The following is a 20,366-nucleotide window of genomic DNA, read 5'->3' as shown; positions in this document are numbered from 1 at the left end:
GCTCTGAAGTGCTAGATTGTATAAATACAGAGATTAGACAAGCGTGTAACAAAGGCATAGTGGTCTTAATGGGGGACTTTAACCTTCACATAGATTGGGAAAAGCAGACTAGCAACTGTCAGAAAGGTAGTGAATTTCTTGAGTGTGTCCGGGATAGTTTTCTACAGCAGTATGTCCTAGAGGCAACAAGAGGGCAAGCCATACCAGATTTAGTAATGAGTAATGAACCAGATTTAGTTAACGGCTTAACTGTGCGTGAACATCTATCCAATAGCGATCATAACATGAGTCAGCTGCTAAGATTCTAGACTTGGGTAAGGCCGACTTCAACGGGATGAGACAGACTGTCCACCGTAAACTGGGCAAATCTGTTAATGGGTAAAACGACAGATGATCAGTGGGAAATGTTTAAAGAAACATTTAACGTGATACAGAATCAGTTTATACCCTGAGGGGCAAGAACTCTACTTGCTAAATAAAACAGCTATGGACAACTAAAGAGGTAAGAGACAGTATAAGACATAAGGAAAGGGCATGCAAAAAGGCAAAAAATGGCACAGATCCAGGTCAATGGATGTTATTTATATGGACTTCCAGAAGGCATTTGATAAAGTCCCACATAAGAGACTGTTAGCTAAGATAGAAACCCATGGAATCAAGGGAAAAGTACGGACTTGGTTAGGAAATTGGCTGAGCGAAAGGCGACAGAGAGTAGGGATAATGGGTAAGTACTCACATTGGCAGGATATGACTCGTGGAGTCCCGCAGGGATGTGTCTTGGGGCCTCAATTATTCACAATATTTATTAACGACTTAGATGAAGGCATAGAAAGTCTCATATCTAAGTTTGCCGATGACACAAAGATTGGTGGCGTTGTAAGCAGTGTAGATGAAAACATAAAATTACAAAACGATATTGATAGATTAGGTGAATGAATTCCATTTGCCACAGTTTTGCCCAATGTAGACAAATGTGAGGTCATCCACTTGGGATCAAAAAAGGATAGAACAGGGTACTTTCTAAATGGTAAAAAGTTAAAAACGGTGGATGTCCAAAGGGACTTAGGGGTTCAGGTACATAGATCATTGAAGTGTCATGAACAGGTGCAGAAAATAATCAATAAGGCTAATGGAATGCTGGCCTTTATATCTGGAGGACTAGAGTACAAGGGGGCAGAAGTTATGCTGCAGCTATACAAAACCCTGGTTAGACCGCACCTGAAGTACTGTGAGCAGTTCTGGGCACCGCACCTTCGGAAGGACACATTGGCCTTGGAGGGAGTGCAGCGTAGGTTTATTAGAATGATACCCGGACTTCAAGGGTTAAGTTACGAGGAGAGATTACACAAATTAGGGCTGTAGTCTCTAGTTTCGAAGGTTAAGGGGTGATCTGATCGAAGTTTATAAGATATTAAGGGGAACAGATAGGGTGGATAGAGAGAAATTATTTCCGCTGGTTGGGGATTTTAGGAGTAGGGGACACAGTCTAAAAATTAGAGCCAGACCTTTCAGGAGCGAGATTAGAAAACATTTCAACACACAAAGGGTTGTAGAAGTTTGGAACTCTCTTCCGCAAATGGCAATTGATACTAGCTCAATTGCTAAATTTAAATCTGAGATAGATAGCTTTTTGGCAACCAAAGGTATTAAGGGATATGGGCCAAAGGCAGGTATATGGAGCTAGATCACAGATCAGCCATGATCTTATCAAATGACGGAGCAGGCACGAGGGGCTGAATGGCCTACTCTTGTACCTATGAAACATTGGAGGCCCAGGAGCCAATGTAGGTCAGTGTTGACTAGGGCGATAGGTGAGCGGGACTTGGTACAGGATAGAAAAAAAGAGTTTTGGACAAGCTGGGGTTCAGAGAGGGTGAAGGATGTGAGGCCGGCTAGCAAACTCCAAATATCTTTGCTTCTGTGTACTTGAGCATAAAAAAATGTAGTTAGTTATTTTAGCCTGTATGAATCTGATTAAACGTGTGTTTTCTGCCATCTGATAAACTGAAGCCACATCTTACCATAATCAGGGTTAACTATAAGATTTGGGCTATATTAATTCTACAAGGTAGAAAGCAAAAGATACAGTCCACATACAGAAACTGGTCAGGCTCTCAATGAGAAAATTATATTTTAAAAGCACAAATTGTATTATCCTGTTATCAGAGACCATGGGCTCAATTTTAAAATCATTGGGGGCTGCGAAAATCCCAAGCAGGTTCGGAAGCCGGCTCCAACCCGTCAACTTTCGAGTTCCCCACAGATGCGCCTGTGCTTCACAAATCCGGAAATCCCGCCGGCAGGATGATAGTTAAAGAGCCAAATGTACCTCATTGAGGTACTTAAGGTACTTTATTTCTGACGTAGTAGGTAGTTGAAACTATTTTAAACTTACCTGGGTGGCTTTTCCACGGCTTCACGCAAAAATAAATGTAATAAATTAAATAAAAAACCATTGCACAAAGTTTAAAAAACAAAATAAACCCACCGTACCACCCTGCTCCAACGTTTCCCTCTCTGATGTCCCCTCCCCCCCGATGTCTCCCTCCACCCCCCCCCCCCCCCCAATCTTCAGCGTCCTCCACTCTGTTCCAGTGCCAGATGACGTCTCGCTCTCTCTCTTCCCCACCCCCCCACCTCAGCATTGCAGCTCCTGTTGGCAGCCAGCCTGTCAATCAGGCTGGCTGCTGGGCACGAAAGCCAGAAAGAACTTTAATCACCATCAATTACATCATGATCGCGTCGGAAAAGGTAAGTTTTTCTTAAAATTCGGGTTTGCCACACGCACCTTCACCACCATCACCCTCCCCCGCCAACCCACCACCATTTCAAAATTGATCCCCATCTTTCAGGTAGATTAGGGGTAGTAAAAAAAAACCCTCCACCAAATATTTCATCATTGAACAAGCTAAAAATTGTTCAATTAGCGCTTTTATACCTTAAGGTACACCAATCCTTAGAATATTTTGTCACACATTATAAACCACTCAAAACTTCATGATTTTCATAACTCTTACCTTGCCATATTTACTGAAGAGGTTCTTCAAGTCAGTTGCTCTGGTGGCAGAGGACAGGCCACTCACCCAGAGGTTCTTGCCTGCAGTGTCTGAAATGCTACCAGATCGGCCTGAATGACAAAGTATTGTCGTTAATAAGCAAAAGAATATTTTTTTCTGGACTCACATTAACGTGGAAAAAGAGCAGATGAAAGATTAAGAAATTCCAAAATTGTTACTTTGCAAATACATTGCGGTTCATTTAAGGCACTCCATACTCAAGTCAACAACTGGTGCACAGAGAAAAGGTAGCTACATCACTGTGATGTCTTCATTATGCCAGTTCTACCACCTGAAATTCTGATTTGGGCCAACACAAGAAAATGCAGAATGCGGTCTATCCAGATTAAATATGATTTTTCTATCATATGCTTCCCTCTCACATTATATGTTAATCCCCTACTTTAATTACGTTCCTAGCCTCTTCGTCCTCTGAAAAAGAAATGCTATTAATTTCTCTACGACTCGCAATCCCCTTACTGAACAGGTATCAATCTAATTCTTAAGAGCCAACAACCGACCCCAAACTAATTACCTTCTCTGGGGTTGGAGATATATAACATTTATATAGTAAAAGGTTAAAGGGTTTGCAGTAAATAAGTTAGTGAATGTAAACAAATTCATTCTTTTATTTCTTTGATTATATTTACATGGTTTACAAATAAATTAAGATGTTTGGATGAAAACAAACTTCCAAAAACCTTGGAACTGGCCCTTGTCAACAGACCACGTCAGTTCTCAGTGACTGGATACGAGAGAGAAAACGGCAAGAAACAGCTAAGGTTGTTAACTTTAAATCAGTACAGAACCTTGACTACAGCCCTGACATAAACAATGAGTAGAGTACAACACTTCATATAGTAGCCATAGACTCCAAACACTGGTTAACATTCTATGGCCTACCTTTCTCATCCTTCGCCACGGTTTTAGTATCTTTTCCATCCTTGATAGAGCTAAAGATACAAAATCAGACTTGTTAGATATGGAGAACAAATGGGATTTCAGAAATGTACGTTTAAAAAAAGTCAGATCTTTTTCCAATCTAAGAAAACTGTCCAATACCTACCAAAGTATAGAGCTACTGTCAGTTACAGATCACTGAGAATGCAATAAACCAAACATTTTGGATGTAGGGGCACCAATGACATTTTAGATCCCAATTGGAACTGTACAAAAATTGCCTCATTACATTTTTGGTACTGTCGGTGAAGAGTACACACAGAAGCAAAATATTCCAGTTTGTGAACAACCTCTGCAGGCTGGAGGAGAGCAGAAAGTGTAAAAGGAAGTCGCCTCTAACGGTACAGGAAAAAAAATTAAGAACTTTTAAACAAAAACAAAAAGATCAAAATTACCACCACTGTGCAGGCCAATTCATGAGACAAGTTTACTGGAATCTTAGTATGAATGAAAAAAAGAAAGCTTCTGATCTAGAACTGAGAAACAACAAACCTCTTGTTCTGATCACTGCCCTCTATAATCGAGGTTTCTTTCTTAGCTGCTTCATTAGAATCACCTTCATCTTCTGTTTTCATTGTTTCATCTTTGCTTTCCTCAGTTCCTGGCTGCTGTTCTTTCTCTGCGCTCTCAATGCCTGCCCCTTCTAACTCTTGTTTCTGTTGGTCGCTTTCTGTTTCGCTCATATTTGCTGTTGTGCTCATTTCAGTTTCAATTTTATTGCCACTGGGTACTTGATCGGAGGGTTTCTCGGAGTCAGTCCCCGGTGGTTTTGATTCTTTCTTGGGTGCATCCAAAAGCAAGTCATTGTCGAGTTCTAGTGTCAGCGCGTCCTCTGCTTGTACAGTGACTGAGATGTTGTCATCTTCTTCTTCTTTCTGGTAGGACTCTATGTTGATTACTTCTTGTGTAGTTAGCTGTGTGTCTTCAGGGGGCTCCTCCTCGATAGGGACTGAACTACAAGCTTCCCCCGAACTCTCGGCTACATTCTCCTTCTCTACGGGATCAATGGGAATAGAATGGCACAAGGTTTAATTACCACTGAAATACAGCAAGAACATACACGGAGCTAACATGCCTGCCGTGTAACTATGCAGGACACCGCCCCTAGCTTTCACTAGAACCACAGGGAGATTGGAAAACTGAGGGAGCACACAGCTACCTAAAAAAATTAAATTCATTGTAATTTCTTCACTAATTTACCAATAGATATTTTATTAACCCCACAGATCGGCAGGAGTCCTCAATGCTGCGAACCAATAACTTTGGAAGTTAGCAGTAGTAGTTCAAGTGAAAACCTGACATGTCCATGTAATTCCAAGAAGTAAACAGCTGAAGTTAGAAATTCCTTTGCAGTTCAAGATGATCAGAAATAATTATTTTCAAACTGCATCCATGAGTGTTCAATAAATGTTTCCTTTTGATAGTCCTAAGTCTTCTGATTAACTTCATTTCTTCCAAGTGAAGCAAGAGTCCAACAAAACACACGGAATGTACTTGCGCGGGTAGATCGTTCATCAGTCTTTAATATTCTTGGATAGATTGCTCTTCCATTTGCTTTAACCTGTAGCATTTCCTTAATTCACTTGACTTTGTATTTTGTTTTTTATTCAAATATCGTAAACTGGTAAGTTTCTTTCACTTTGGTAATAGGAAAGCGATAGACTCTAAACTGAACTAAGAAATGGAACTTCCACTTCATTGCCCATCCTGTAGAATTTAAGAGGTTTGTCAGAGTACTCTTGTGTACTCATACACATCACCAGATCGAGGTATGAAAACCCAATTAGATTGCAAAAGTGGTAACAGCACTAATATGTGCTGGTCGTATATAAATTATATACATGTCTATGTAGCACAACTGACTCTGCCTTCTCCCTTCCCACCTCCCCTCGCCCCCCCCCTCTCGAAAAGAACTCCCAGGCCAAAATTGCTACACGTTCCCGTAGGCAAAAAACACTAGGATGACAAAAACATGCCAGAACAAGTTACTTTACTATCCAATGGATTACACAGGTTGACAAGACTCTTCTATAAGCTTCAATTTATTGTATATGTGTAACTTGCAGAATTCAAGTTAAATCTGAAATCAGATGCTGAGGTTTAATATACATCCCACAACTCAAATATCTGTTATTGAGTGCATCAGTAGCTATAAAAGTCACCTAAAACTGTTGTGTAAGACTGTGTAAGCTTACTTTGAGTGGAATAATATGTTCAATTTATCAATTAAGACATCAAGAGAAAGGAGATCCCATTTGAAATATATAAAGCATTGCTGGCTCTTCCCTTTCAGGAAAGCTAACAGAAGGTTCTAATGTTGTCAGTTATGCCACTAGAACTTTGTAGCAGATTGGATTAATGTAGTAGATCTGGGATATGCCTAAGTTTTCCAGTCTCCCTGTACCTGTGCTGCTCTGAACCACTGCTATTATATACCAGAATACTTGCATGTGATCAAGTTTTTAAAAAAAAGTGAGAAAAATTAAGTTGCACTGGGGCACATGGATGGAAGGAGGGTTTCTTTAATACCTGATTCTTCAAGTAAATCTTCAGCGTCCTAAAAACAAATGAGATTAGAAATTGTGTTAAATATGGTTTATATCTGATACTGTAAGCTTTTCATACAAAATTAAGGTCCATAGACCATTTAATACATACAAAATTTAACAGTTACTTTTCAAGTTTTTCTTTAGTTGACATAAGCACAATGTATTTTACAAGCAAATGCTCTTATCTGAATTACACTTTAATGTATAATGTAATAGTTTTAACACTCAGGCCAGAAGCTGACTTTTCTCCGTTCACTGCAGTGGGACTGTAGGGAGCATTTTCTGCTTCCGCACTCCTGACATGCCAGGAACACAAAATTGGAAAATTATGTACCCACAGCTCAAGTTCATTTAAGAGAATTCCAGGCTCCAATGCAGATGAAGGATGGAAAAATACATGAACTATTTAAAAGCCTCTCAAGTTAGAGCACTGCAAATAAAAAAGTCCAAGGAAGTGATCTGGCAACTGTTAATACTGCTGATTGCAACTACACTTCAATCAATTGAAAGTGCTCCATCTTTACTTCAGGTTTATGAAGTCATGGAGTTGTGCGCCATTACATAAATACAAGTTGTTGTACTATTATAAACATGTTGTCTAGAAGAAATATACCATAATACTGTAAAACAGACATGTTTCCCCATATAGTATATTTTGTGCAAATAGGGAGTTTTGAATAAACTATATAAATACATTTTCCCATTGATTTTTGCTCTGCGGGCATCGATATAAAACTCTTCATCCTCCATTCCAACCTATCCCAACATAACTAGTGCATCTCCTGCAATGGCTCCTCCTTCCATTCCCAGTTATCTCCAGTGTGCCCCAAGATTTCTTCTTTGGACCCCTCCTATACATGCTGCCAGAGACACTCTCCCTAAGCATGAGCTGACCGTACATATCTCTGTAGCTTTTTAAAAATTTATTCATTCATGGGATGTGGGCGTCGCTGGCAAGGCCAGCATTTATTGCCCATCCCTAATTGCCCTTGAGAAGGTGGCGGTGAGCCGCCTTCTTGAACCGCTGCAGTCCGTGTGGTGAAGGTTCTCCCACAGTGCTGTTAGGTAGGGAGTTTCAGGATTTTAACCCAGCGACGATGAAGAAACGGCGTTATATTTCCAAGTCAGGATGGTTTGTGACTTGGGAGGGGAACGTGCAGGTGGTGGTGTTCCCATGTGCCTGCTGTCCTTGTCATTCTAGGTGGTAGAGGTCGTGGATTTGGGAGGTGCTGTTGAAAAAGCCTTGGGGAGTTGCTGCAGTGCATCTTGTAGATGGTACACACTGCAGCTACGGTGCACCAGTCCCCCTCTCTAACTACTAACTCAGGCTGAACCAGACCATCTGAGCGTCAAATCCTATTAGCCTGTCCATTACCATTACAATTTATTGCCAGCTTGGGAACATTAGCCTCCTCCACTCCTACTGCAGCCTGTCTGCCACTGAATCCCGTAAGTATTTGTCACTTCTAAATTCAATATTTTCAATGCCCTTCTAGCTGGTCTCTCATCCTCCATAAACTTCAACCTACCCAAAACACAGCTAAATCCTACTTGCCCATCGCCACCCATTCTCGCTGACCTACATTAGCTCCTTGTGCCTCAAGGTAATCAATTTAAAACCCCACGATCTCAACATACTTGAAGCCTCATATTTGTTCCTGTACCCTTTGGTCCTCTTAACTCTGGTCTTTAAAGCTTCCCTTCCTCTTTGTCATTCAGCCCCACTCTCTGGAATTCAAAACATTGGATTTTATCCAGGTGGCCCCCTTCACCTTCAATATCTATGTATGGGCAGATAAGAGACTCAAAGAAAGCAGTGAAGCTAAGTTGTCTTAGCAACAATGTGTTGAATGGTGTCATAAGGGACAGTCTTCTAGTGCCTGTTCCAGGCATTTCTGAAAGTAGTTCAGTGTGCCTTGTCTCAGATAATATTCTCTTGTTGATGAACTCAACCGGGATCTCGCACACTCTCCCAACATCCCAAACAATGGGCTAACCAGTGGGTTATAGTGGTGGGTACCCCCAAGTGCAAAAAAAACATATGGGCCGTATTCTAAAGGAAACTATTAAAAAGGGGCTAAATGTAGAAGTCACCGGGTGCAGATGGTATGCATCAGAATACTGAAAGAAGTTATGGAGATATAGCAGAAGCAATAACCATAACAAATTCCATATACAGGATCCTTTTCTGAAGTCCTGCACACCTATCATCCTCACCAACCTCCATTGGTTTCCTATTTCCCAATGTACTGATTTACAAATCCCTCCATGGTGCAATCTGACCATACCTCATCAATCTCCTCTATCTTTACATTCCAGCCTGTACCCTCCACTCTTCTAAGTCTGGATTATTGTGTCCCCCACCCCTATGTACCATCAATTGGCAGTGTCTCCAACTATCACAGGCTTGGTCTCAAATGCTTTTTCCAAAATCCCTCTGCTGTGCTTCAATTCTTCCAATCTTCAAAAGTCTCCTCAAAACTTACTCTTTGACCTCATCTTTGGTCATCTCCCCTAACTCTTCTCCCAGGTCCTGCCTAGATTCCAAATTCTCCTCCCTTGTAAAGTGCCTTTGGATATTCTGCTACTTTAAAAGGTGCTGTGTAATCGTAAGCTATCAATACAGGTGAACTGTGTTACTCCCTGGAATATCAGTAGGGCATGGTCACTGGTCACACGAATTACAGTGACTGCACACTTTTTATTTTCATTCTACTTCCTAACTTGGGGCATCGTTAGCAATGCGCATCGAAAAGTAAAGGGCACTTGTCCACTCCTATATATGTACATAGTCAATTGCTAAGAACAAGTACATTCAAAACATTCCCTTTGACGAATGTTTTGCTTTCTTGTATTTATAATGCTACGAAGTTTTCCTGATTGTAAATTGGTTACACTTGTTACTGACTATTGCTTTTTAGCCCACAGTACTGCCTAACCTGCAAATAATAACTATGAATAAAATTCTGCAGAACTCATGATCCACAAAGATAGTTTTTTTTAAAACAGTGAAATTAATAATTCTACAATATTTTAGTTCTAAGACCAAAAGCAGGAAAGAAAATAGAATTTATTACAGCTACACCAGCAAATTACTGGCATGAAAGCAATATCAAACTTGTTGAATATAAAACAAGCTTGTAATATCAGTTTCACACAAATTTAAACTTTATATATCAGCAGCATTAACATTACCACTAAATCTACATAGCTTCCACTGCAAAATTGCTTTTATTCCAAGATGCCTTTTTAGTGGCCTGTTAAAATGAACAATCTCAAAATTGCACCCTACTTCTTTAATTGACATGGATTCCTCCTCAGCGGTGTAAGGCATCTCTGTGTCCATCATCTCCTTTGGTTCATCCACAATCTGAAACATTACAAGAAGCATTAAATTCTTTAGGCAAAAAGGTTTCAAACTGACATGCCAACAAGCCGTTTGAATGTGTGCAGTCAAAAATGCTGCATGTAAACAAGTTTTGTTTCAAATCCTTCAGCAAAGTGACCCTATAGCAGCAGAATTAGCTGGATTCAGTTGCCCCTTTCAAGACTTAATTCTTATACTGACATTACTTACGTTGGACTAAGTTGAAAATTAAAGTGAATTTCTGATGCGCAAAGTCAGATTGTTACAAAAATCATTCTCCATGTCAAAAAGATCCCCGTTTCTTAGAACTACAGTTCACCCATGCAAATTTCCAACTCTTTGCTGTTCAAATTGAGGGTCATCATTGCTGGGTTGAAGAACACTCCCACATTTGACACCCAGTATTGGCATTATAATTATTAGCACTACCCAGTTCAGGTATATTGTGAATTAATGAGTACAGTTCGTTCTACTCTGCTCTGCTCCAGCATAATTCCAACCAAGGAACACCACACCTCTGCTATTACAACAGTGCACCCTTTTCCCATTCTTTACACCACCCACTGTGGCTGAGATTGCCAATTTGTTGGCAGATGGGAGTCCTATGCTCAACGCAAACTAGATTGAGACTAAAATCAGAATCTCACAAGTTTAGCAGGCTCGTTGCTAGAGAATCCAAAACTAATACCACTGTATCTTCCTCTACTTCAAATATTGATTTAATTTCTCCTTAAAAGATACAATGGATTCTACCTGTGGCAAAGCATTTCATGTGCTAACAACTCCCTCCTAGTAGAGCAATTTTGAATCTCTCTACTCATTCTAAAGAATTTAAATTGATGACCACTTATCACTGATTCCCCAACCAGAGGAAATAGTCTTTCCCTATTCACTTTATTAAAACTGTTCATAATCTTAAAAATCTCTTAAAATGCCCTTTTAGCCTTCGCTGCTCCAATGGAAATAGTCCCAATATTTCATGTTTCTCTTCATAACTTGAGTTTCCCATCCCAGACATTTGCCTGGTGAATCTCCACAATACATTATCTATGGTTTTAATGTCCTATCTATAATTGGGTGCCCAAAACTGAACACAGTACTCCAACTGTGGCCTCACCAATATTTTGCACAAAATTATGAATTCTTTACTCTTGTGCTTCATGCCCCTATTTATAAAATCTAAAATGCTGTGGGCCTATTTATGGCCTATCTACTTGCACTCTCAGAAAATTATTAATTTCAAGTACAGCCAAAGAGGAAGCTTTCATCTTGTGAGTCTGGGTGGGATTTGAACCCAGGTCTCAAAAGACAAAAAGGACAGTTTTGTAACCCGTTGCACCATCCAGTCCTTTCCAGAATAAGCCAAATTCCAAGTCCAGCTTTGTTCCCATTACACTTGATTCTATCCAACCACAATTGAATGCAAATATACATCCATGAAAAGAGTGAGTTAATTTAAATTCTTCATACTTCGGCTGGAAGATCGGAGGTTAGAATCAGAGGTTCTTCTGTACCCATCTCCAAAGGCAGCTCCATAGTGATCTCTACAGGTAGTCCAACGTGTTCAATATTCCCGGTTAAAGACGCTGTGATTTGTTCAATCTCATTTTCATCAGCACACCCTGCCATTGCACCTTCGATGTCAGTTTCATTCCCAAAATTAACATCCAATGCTGAAATGTCCTGTAATTGGTCAACACTGGCTTCAATATCCTCCTGCAATGAAATATGCACATTACTTTAGGGAGTGACTATCAATAGGCCAGGAAACACTTATTGTACAGGACTCAAAGCTGATACAGAGCCAAGTTACCCATACTGAAGATCTAGCTTTCAAATCTATTCTTCAGAAATCTTTTTTTAAAAAAAAAGTTTTTCTCCCTTACAGAATTCCTGGAGCTTCAACACTACTATTTCTCCTTCCTATGCTGCTGCATTTTCATGCCAGGCCTGCTCTCCCCCAGCGCTACTGCTGCCTCAGCTATTTATATAAAACTAGGATTGTGCACTGCTTGCTCTGTGGCTCCGGCACTGCCGCAGTTCCATACCCCACGCCCCGTTATCTGTAGCCTGGCTCCGATGCAGCCCTTCTTGCATCACTAACTCGGACAGATTTACCCAGTGTCGCTTTCCACCTTCCAATTCTTCTCGCAGATATTTTGCTTCCCCTGGTTTCTGTGTGGCTCCCAATATCCCACCTACCCATCCCTGTGTTGCCGATAGCTCCCATGAGACTTGGGCTGGTGTGAGAAGCTTCTCAGAGGGAAGCCACTGGGAACAGCAGTGCCAGAAGGAGAGGGCTGGATCCTCCCTCCTCCCATCCCCTGCACTGGCTGGACATTGTACTGGCATTACTGGTTCCAATACTGCACCTGAGCTTCAGCCTTGTTCCTTCCTTTCTGGCCTCTGTTAACCATGCTCTATTTTCCTCCTTTACCCTTCTCTACCGTCACCCAGTGTCTAACCTCACTTCCCCCCTCCCCGCTCAAGGCTTTTACTGGCCTCCATCATTCGTCACTGATGGTTCAATTATCTTCAACTCCATCAATCTAAAGACTACACTTGTGATTTCCCAATCCCATGCACACCATGGGAGATCGACTAGTTTAATAACCGTATAACAGATATAATGAAATTGGTATGTCCTGCCATATTTACATTAACAAGTAATATGGAACCTTTTTGCCTGTGACATCTATGGGTATTTTAGTGTTATGTGACAGTCTGACTGCAGGCTTTGACTACTGAGTGCCTCTGCAGAGCAGTTTTAAAAAAACTTCTCTGTTGGCCATGTTTATTTTATAAGAACATAAGAAATAGGAGCAGGAGTAGGCCATACGGCCCCTCGAGCCTGCTCCGCCATTCAATCAGATCATGGCTGATCTTCGACCTCAACTCCACTTTCCCGCCCGATCCCCATATCCCTTGATTCCCCTAGAGTCCTTGTACAAGGACACCCAAGTATCTCTGAACACCAACATTTAATAGTTTCTCACCATTTGAAAAATATTCTGTTTTTCTATTCTTCCTACCAAAGTGAATAACGTCACATTTCCCCACATTATACTCCATCTGTCACCTTCTTGCCCACTCACAATCTGTCTATATCCCTTTGCCGACTCTGTCCTCCTCGCAGCTTACTTTCCCACCTAGCTTTGTATCGTCAGCAAACTTGGATACATTACACTCGGTCCCTTCATCTAAGTCATTAATATAGATTGTAAATAGCTGAGGCCCAATCACCGAACCTTGCGGCACCCCACTAGTTAGATTGCCAACCTGAGAATGACCAGTTTATCCCTACTCTCGTTTCTGTCCTTTAGCCAATCGTCTATCCATGCTAATATATTACCCAATCCTATGAGCCCTTACCTTATACAACCACCTTTTATGTGGCAACTTATCGAATGCCTTTTGCAAATCCAAATATACTAGATCCACTGGTTCCCCTTTATCTACCCTGATAGTTACATCCTCAAAAAGCTCTAATAAATTTGTCAAACACGATTTCCCTTTCATAACACCATATTGACTTTGCCTAATCATAGTATGATTTTCTAAATGCCCTGTTACTACTTCCTTGATAATGGATTCCAGCATTTTCCCGACAACCGATGTCAGGCTAACTGGCCTGTAGTTCCCTGTTTTCTCTCTCCCTTCCTTCTTGAATAGTGGGGTAACATTTGCCACCTTCCAGTCCACTTGGACCATTCCAGAATCTAGAGAATTTTGGAAGATCATAACCAATGCCTCCACCGTGAGTTAAGTAAACAGGAAAGCGTTCAATTTGCCAATAATTTTTCTAACTTTTAAGTTTTCCCAGGCCTCCAGCTTCTTAATTTCATTCCCTTCGGTCCTTTGGATTCCCACATTCCAGCCACCCAACTTTGAATGCCATGATTTTGGCCCGCTCAGTTTCCAAATGCTGCCTGCTCCAATTCAGCCCGTTCCAACCTCACAGACAAAGGACATCAGCAAGAAGGGGGCAATACCAAGCACAAATGGGTTGGGGAAGTATCAATAAAAGTTCAACATAAGAGGGCAGCAAGTGAGAGGCACATGGTTGTGGGGGCAGTGAGAAAGGGGGGTTGGGACCCAGTGAAAGAGATATAGCGCATGAGAGTGGGACATAGGGGATATCAACAGAGGGAGGGTAGCAGTGCAGTGGAATTGGAGTAGGACAGAACAAAAAATGTTGAAAAGGAGCCATCGAGACAGAAGAACATGGGGCTCAAAGCGAGAGAACAAAGGGCAGTGAGAGCAATACACAGAATGTCAGTAAGGTGGTCAGATGAGCGAGAGGGGGATATAGCAGTCCAGTTGTCCAACTTCTTGTGAGCAGTGCCACAGGTCAACTACACACACCACCTATTAATAATTTTAAAAATCTTTCATCTGCATGTACTTCCTGTCAACTTTGCCATTTTAAATTCTTATTTCTATGTTTCTAGTGTAAACTTCCCAAGTAAACGTGTCACACTCCATTACCAGCACAGACGGAAGGGTGTAATTAAAGTATGACAAGTATACATAGGTAGTTTCTATTAGAAATATGGACAAAGGCATTTATAATGGAAATATAAAAATTAGGGTAGAAAGTACGCCTTCAAAATGACAACTGAATTACATCATCACACCCTGGTCCAATTACCCCCCCCAGCCTCTGATCCAGTTTCACCGAAGGACTACACTTGATCTTGACTCCAGATAGTATTAGTGAAACTCCAGTGGCTTTAGTCAGAGGAAATGGTGGGTCTTTTAAAGCATTAAAAAAACAGGTGAGGTTACAGCTTCACCCCTGGAGCATGAATTTCAGGCATTCTTATAATTTTTTTTTAAGAAGGGTAACAGCGCCACCTCTGAACAAAGGGAAAATAGGAACTATTGTTATGATCCATTGACATCAATAGGACATTACAGCGTCACCCATTGGGTTTCAATGTGACAAACAAAAGAAAACTCAAGGATTTATATACACTCACAATATACATACATGTACTGCAAGACATAAGGCTACTGGATTACTAACATTTTTTTCTTCTTTCTGTGTCTCTTCCTATTTGATTCTTTTTGCTCAGTTTTAATTTCTTATACTAAAAAAAATTGTAATATACACTAGATGTCCCATGATGGCACTGTTGATGCTGATTGGATTCAAACTGGAAACCCTAAGCATATTAGTGCATACATCTGTACAAAAACATCAAAATTGAATTGGAAGGTTTGAAACACTCCTGTGAGGCTTGAAATGGTTTCTCGATTTTCTTTTAAAACATCAACAAGCTGCAGTCACAATGGTGCATTATTTATTTATTTGATCGGGACACAGAAAAAGAAATGTCTGAGCACAATTAAAGCAGTAAAATATGAGCAGAAGAAACAATTAGAAGCTTTTTTTTATATATTAATGACCTGGACTTAGGTGTACAGGGCACAATTTCAAAATTTGCAGATGACAAAATTTGGATGGGTAGTGAATAATGAGGAGGGTAATAATAGACTTCAAGAGGACATAGACAGGCTGGTGGAATGGGCAGACACATGGCAGATGAAATTCAACGCAGAAAAGCGTGAGGTGATACATTTCAGTAGGAAGAACGAGAAGATGCAAGGGTATAAACTGAAGGGTATAATTCTAGAAGGGATACAGGAACAGAGAGATCTGGGGGTATATGTGCACAAATCGTTGAAGGTGGCAGGGCACGTTAAGAAAGTATACTGGGCCCTGGGCTTTATAAATAGAGGCATAGAATACAAAAGCAAGGAGGTTATGATGAATCTTTATAAAACACTGATTCGGCCATAACTGGAGTATTGTGCCCAGTTCTGGGCACCGTACTTTAGGAAGGATGCGAAGGCCTTAGAGAGGATGCAGAAGAGATTTAGTAGAATGGTTCAAGGGATGAAGGACTTCAGTTACGTGGATAGACTGGAGAAGCTGGGGTTGTTCTCCTTAGAGCATAGAAGGTTGAGAGGAGATTTGATAGAGGTGTTCAAAACCACGAGGGGTCTAGACAGAGAGAAACTGTTCCCATTGACGGAAGGGTCAAGAACCAGAGGACATAGATTTAAGGTGACTGGCAAAGGAACCAAAGGCGATGTGAGAAAAAACTTTTTTACACAGCGAGTGGTTAGGATCTGGAATGCACTGCCCGAGGGGGTGATGGAGGCAGATTCAATTGTGGCTTTCAAAAGGGAATTGGATAAGTACTTGAAGGGAAAAAATTTGCAGGGGTATGGGGATAAGGTGGGAGGGGTAAGAGGGGAGTAGGACTAGCTGGACTGCTCTTGCAGAGAGCCGGCACGGACTCGATGGGCCAAATGGCCTCCTTCCGTGCGGTACCCATTCTAATTTAATTACATAGGTATTGGGAGCGTGACAAAACACTGAACCCTTCAAGGACATTTAAGCTACCAGGCTGTACAATCAGCACAAAAGACAGACAATTAAAAAGTTACAGATTCTCCAAGTGCATCCCGGCATGCCTTCAACACACTACAAGCAGCCAGGAGGCAAAACGTCATCCTGCTATTTATTTCTCAGAAATCCAAAAGAGAATAAGAAACAGAGCATATTTAAGGCACAAAGCTAGAGAATCTGAAGAGGGCCCTGCCTGGCAAGGTAACCAGAGTCAGGGGCATCCTGGATGGCGGAGGAGCGGGCTGGGTGTCGCCAAGGACTTTGGCAGAACGGATGTGCTGGCGCTTTGTCCGGTACGCAGCCGAAGCCATTAGTTGTGTCGAGAAGGCTCAGCGTGTTGAGCAATCCCGTCCGATCTGACCAAGCTCAGACAGAATTTCTCATTGGCGCAGGGCCTGAAACCTCCCTCAGGGGCCTGTGCCTCACAACTTGAGCCATCTCTCCGAAATTCCCACCGTGCCATTCCACTCTGCATGGAGGGGTTTCCTGTACAGGCTGCTCCTGCAAACTCTCCATTTCATCGCCCTTCCATCCGGACACGCCTTGGCGTATCATTCTGCTGTCTGGCGGAGGTCCCAATGGAGGGATCTACGTGGGAGTCCTTCCCTGCACTACTGGGGATATGGGGTGGAGTGCGTTGCACGGAGCAGTCCCGCAAACAGGCTGTTAAGCCGTTTTTCGGACTCCCAGGCTGCCTGTAATTTCTGTGGCCTGGATGAGTCCGTTTTCCACATTTATATTGAGTGTGAGTGGTTGCAGCCCGTCAGCCCGTTTCAATATTTGAAGGAGCTGCTCAAGTTCCGGTTGCACGTCAGTCCCACTTTCCTAATCTTTGGCCACCCAGTAAAGGGGGGCGGACGAGTCGGAGGATCCCCTCATGCATCTGCTCCTGACCCTGGTCAAGATGACCTTCTACAGGTTCAGGCTAGATGCTGCCCCTGGGGGCGGTTGCTTCAGCTGTCTGCCTCTCTCAGTATTCTCCGCGCCCGGGTAGACCTGGAGAAGGAACACGTGGTGTCTGCCGGTACGCTTGAGGCTTAACGCGACCAGTGGGCACCACAGGGACTGGAGTGTATAACAGACATGGACAATAAAATTATCATTTGTTTGGTTTTGGTGGTTGAGTCATCAAGATGACATGGGTTGCCCCAACGTCTTCAGTCAAGGGACACGTTTGTACCTACCCCCCACCCTTTTTAAAGGGGCTTAAGCTAAAAAAAAGCTGGAGAATCTGAGCAGAAGCAACGCATTTAGAAGGATTAAAAGGTTCCAAATGCTTTTCTACATCTTCTACAGCAGTGCTGTCCAATACGTTAGCCACTAACCACATGTGGTGAATGGGGAATCCAGATGTGAATTGCATTTCTCATTAGTAAATAAAAAGAGTTATAGACAGCGTCGATGGGCATGTGATCTCAATACTCATATTTGCACACGTGCTTTTAATTTTTGTGTTTGTTGGTAAAATGGTAAGACAAAAGGCAGAGTGTACAAATTTTTGATTGTTGCGAGTACTTTATTTCCTTGGTTACTAAATGATAGTAGATGTTTGCTAAGTAAATACACACGTGAGGTGCATTTTACCTGCTAACGTTAATGCATGGGGCTAGTCGGTAATTTTTATTGGACAACAATGTTCTACAGGCTGCTAAGCAGCCAGAATGCCATTAGAATATGTATTTATTACTAGGGTGCACAAAATAGAAAGGGACCCTTGAAGACATTTAAGGCACCGAAGTGTAAATTCTGAAGAAACGTAAGATATAAAGGCTCCAGGGTGCTTTCTAGTTCTTTTTCATGATTCTCTACATACAAAAACACAGCTTTAAGAGAGCCGGTGTACTATAAAATATAGGTAATTTAGCTGCACATCAACATTAAAAGAGTTTCACTATATCAAAGTGGGCTGGCTACTGCATTTTTTCTTTGTTTTAAAAAAAAAACTCCTTTGCAGAACAATTAACTGGATGAATAGATTAGTTTTTAAATTGTGCATCTATTCCTTTATAAAAACAAACATACCAATTAACGTACATCATTTGTTGGGGGAAAGGAATAAATGAAACAAATAGTACTTTTGAAATGTAGTTTAGATGCCTCTAACATGCAATTTTGGGTAAACTCACTAATGTACTGAACTCTTGCTACATTACTTTGAAAGAACCATAAAGTGCAAGACCAATCAAACAATTTGCACCAAACGTGAATGTTCAGCATTAAGATAAATACAGGAGTGTAAAATGTGAAACACTAAAAAAAAATCAGTCACTGCATAATTCCACAGCTAGTGTTTTAGTCTTCAAATATCTAACTATGCAACAGATCCTAAAAACAATGCAGTTTTGTCCAATGACCAACCTGTCCATCTCCAGAATCCTCCTCCAGACCGTCATCTGTTCCATCATCCTCTGCTCTCCGACCTACCCAAAAGAGTATAAACAAGCTTCAAGATTTAAATTTTATTAAGGGATACACTCAGATCTCATGTAAGATTGCTCATGGTGAGTCATTGGATTGACTTAGGAGCGTCGTCAACAAAATGTGACAAGAAAAAGTGCTATAGCAACTAAGTGTTAAACTTGTAGGAATGAAGTATACACAAGACATTTAATATTAGCAGTATGATTAGCAGATCTTCCATGGGATTGCTCACAGCAAGTCAGAAGGGTGAGATAGAGAAATGGTCATGGGGAAGTGTTGAGTGTTCCACTTACAGGATGTGTGTTATACGTATATATATATACACATACACATACTACCTTTTCCTGTTCGCTTTGGTATTTTTCGTCCTGGAGTGTCTGCTGCAATTGGAATTTCATCAGGATTCCCTCCTTCCTCTTCTATTGCCTGAAGGCAGAGATGGCAATTATTATAGGAGAAAAATAAGAAAACTCTTTTTAAAAAACACTTGCGGGAATATATTCAGACATCTAAAATGGAAATGCTTAACAACCCAATGAATTTACATATACTCTATAGCTATTTTAACTAAGTTAAAATAATTAAAACAAACTGCTTGAGGACTTTATTGAAATTGTAATTAGACCACAGGGACTGAAGTGTATCCTCGACACGGAGAATAACATTATTTAATTGGTTTTAGTATTTGATCAATCAAGATGACATTGGTTTACCCAGTGTCAGTGGAGGGACACATTCCCACCCATCCCCCTCCCCCCAACTTTTTTTTTAAGGGGCTTAAACTAAAAAAAAGAATTCCACCCAAACACACTAACCAAATGGTTAAAAGTAGCATGGAGGAATTTCATCCTAATTAGACCTTATTAAAATCACCCTGCCATCCAGCACTGCTACACTCCTGCAACCACCAATTTTGAATTGCAGACTAGTGTCTACCCCTCCTAGTTTTGCAACTCAGACTGTGGGCGTTAGAAAAGAATGAACATTCGGTTTGTTACTCCAATCGATTTAGAGGTGGACTAGGGCAACTTTAATCAACAATTTCCCTAAAAGATACTTCAGTTCAAGGCCTCGTGTGACGTTGATAACCAATGAATTCGCACATTTACTGAATGACATTTCCTGACACGACCTTCCTGCATATGTTAATTTCTCAACTATACTGTACTTTACTAAATTTCCAAATTAGGATCCGCAATCCTTTCGATCAAGAACTAGGGATAGGGTACAGGTTCGTCCCAGATAACACGTGGCACTTACGCGAACAAAAAAAACCCATTCCAGTGAGAATCTTTTCTTGGGTTTATGCACAAAAATGGAGCAACGCCGCTCTAAAGCAACGAAAGTCAGTGCGCGCCTAAATGCAGCGAGTGCGATGCACTTTAAATCATTCTAGTGGAAATTCTCACTACAAATTTTAGACGAAAGATTTAGGTGCGAGAGAGATGTTGGACTGGAGATAACATTCGTTAAAATTTTACTGAAAACCTGATTTAAAAAAAAACATATTTGTTCGGAGGAGGATGGGGTTTAAACGGCGAAATCTCGTTAGGGGTAAGGAATTTGATATGAACCAGAACGCGAGGGCGGCA

At 41.2% G+C, this 20,366-nt stretch overlaps 1 protein-coding gene across 5 annotated transcripts in view; it reads right to left on the bottom strand.

Annotated features, from left to right (window-relative positions):
• safb (scaffold attachment factor B) overlaps nucleotides 1-20,366 on the bottom strand; it is a 57,012-nt gene that overhangs the window by 36,201 nt on the left and 445 nt on the right. For 4 of the 5 annotated variants that reach the window (XR_010957884.1, XM_067968012.1, XM_067968011.1 and 1 more), the window contains exons 2-9: nucleotides 19,113-19,200; nucleotides 18,712-18,773; nucleotides 11,403-11,648; nucleotides 9,858-9,935; nucleotides 6,546-6,573; nucleotides 4,509-5,010; nucleotides 3,960-4,009; nucleotides 3,018-3,127 (exon numbers count right to left, since the gene is read on the bottom strand). Coding sequence is in view for 4 of the 5 variants with exons in the window: in XM_067968012.1 (XP_067824113.1) it covers nucleotides 3,018-3,127; nucleotides 3,960-4,009; nucleotides 4,509-5,010; nucleotides 6,546-6,573; nucleotides 9,858-9,935; nucleotides 11,403-11,648; nucleotides 18,712-18,773; nucleotides 19,113-19,200 (1,164 nt within the window). In the remaining variant the exon portion in view is untranslated. The remainder of the gene's footprint in view (nucleotides 1-3,017; nucleotides 3,128-3,959; nucleotides 4,010-4,508; nucleotides 5,011-6,545; nucleotides 6,574-9,857; nucleotides 9,936-11,402; nucleotides 11,649-18,711; nucleotides 18,774-19,112; nucleotides 19,201-20,366) is intronic. The other variant, XM_067968013.1, reaches the window with a different exon arrangement.

This window comes from Heptranchias perlo, chromosome 29 (genome assembly GCF_035084215.1).
Source record: "Heptranchias perlo isolate sHepPer1 chromosome 29, sHepPer1.hap1, whole genome shotgun sequence".
Taxonomy (NCBI): domain Eukaryota; kingdom Metazoa; phylum Chordata; class Chondrichthyes; order Hexanchiformes; family Hexanchidae; genus Heptranchias; species Heptranchias perlo.
This window is presented reverse-complemented; position numbering and strand designations above follow the sequence as displayed.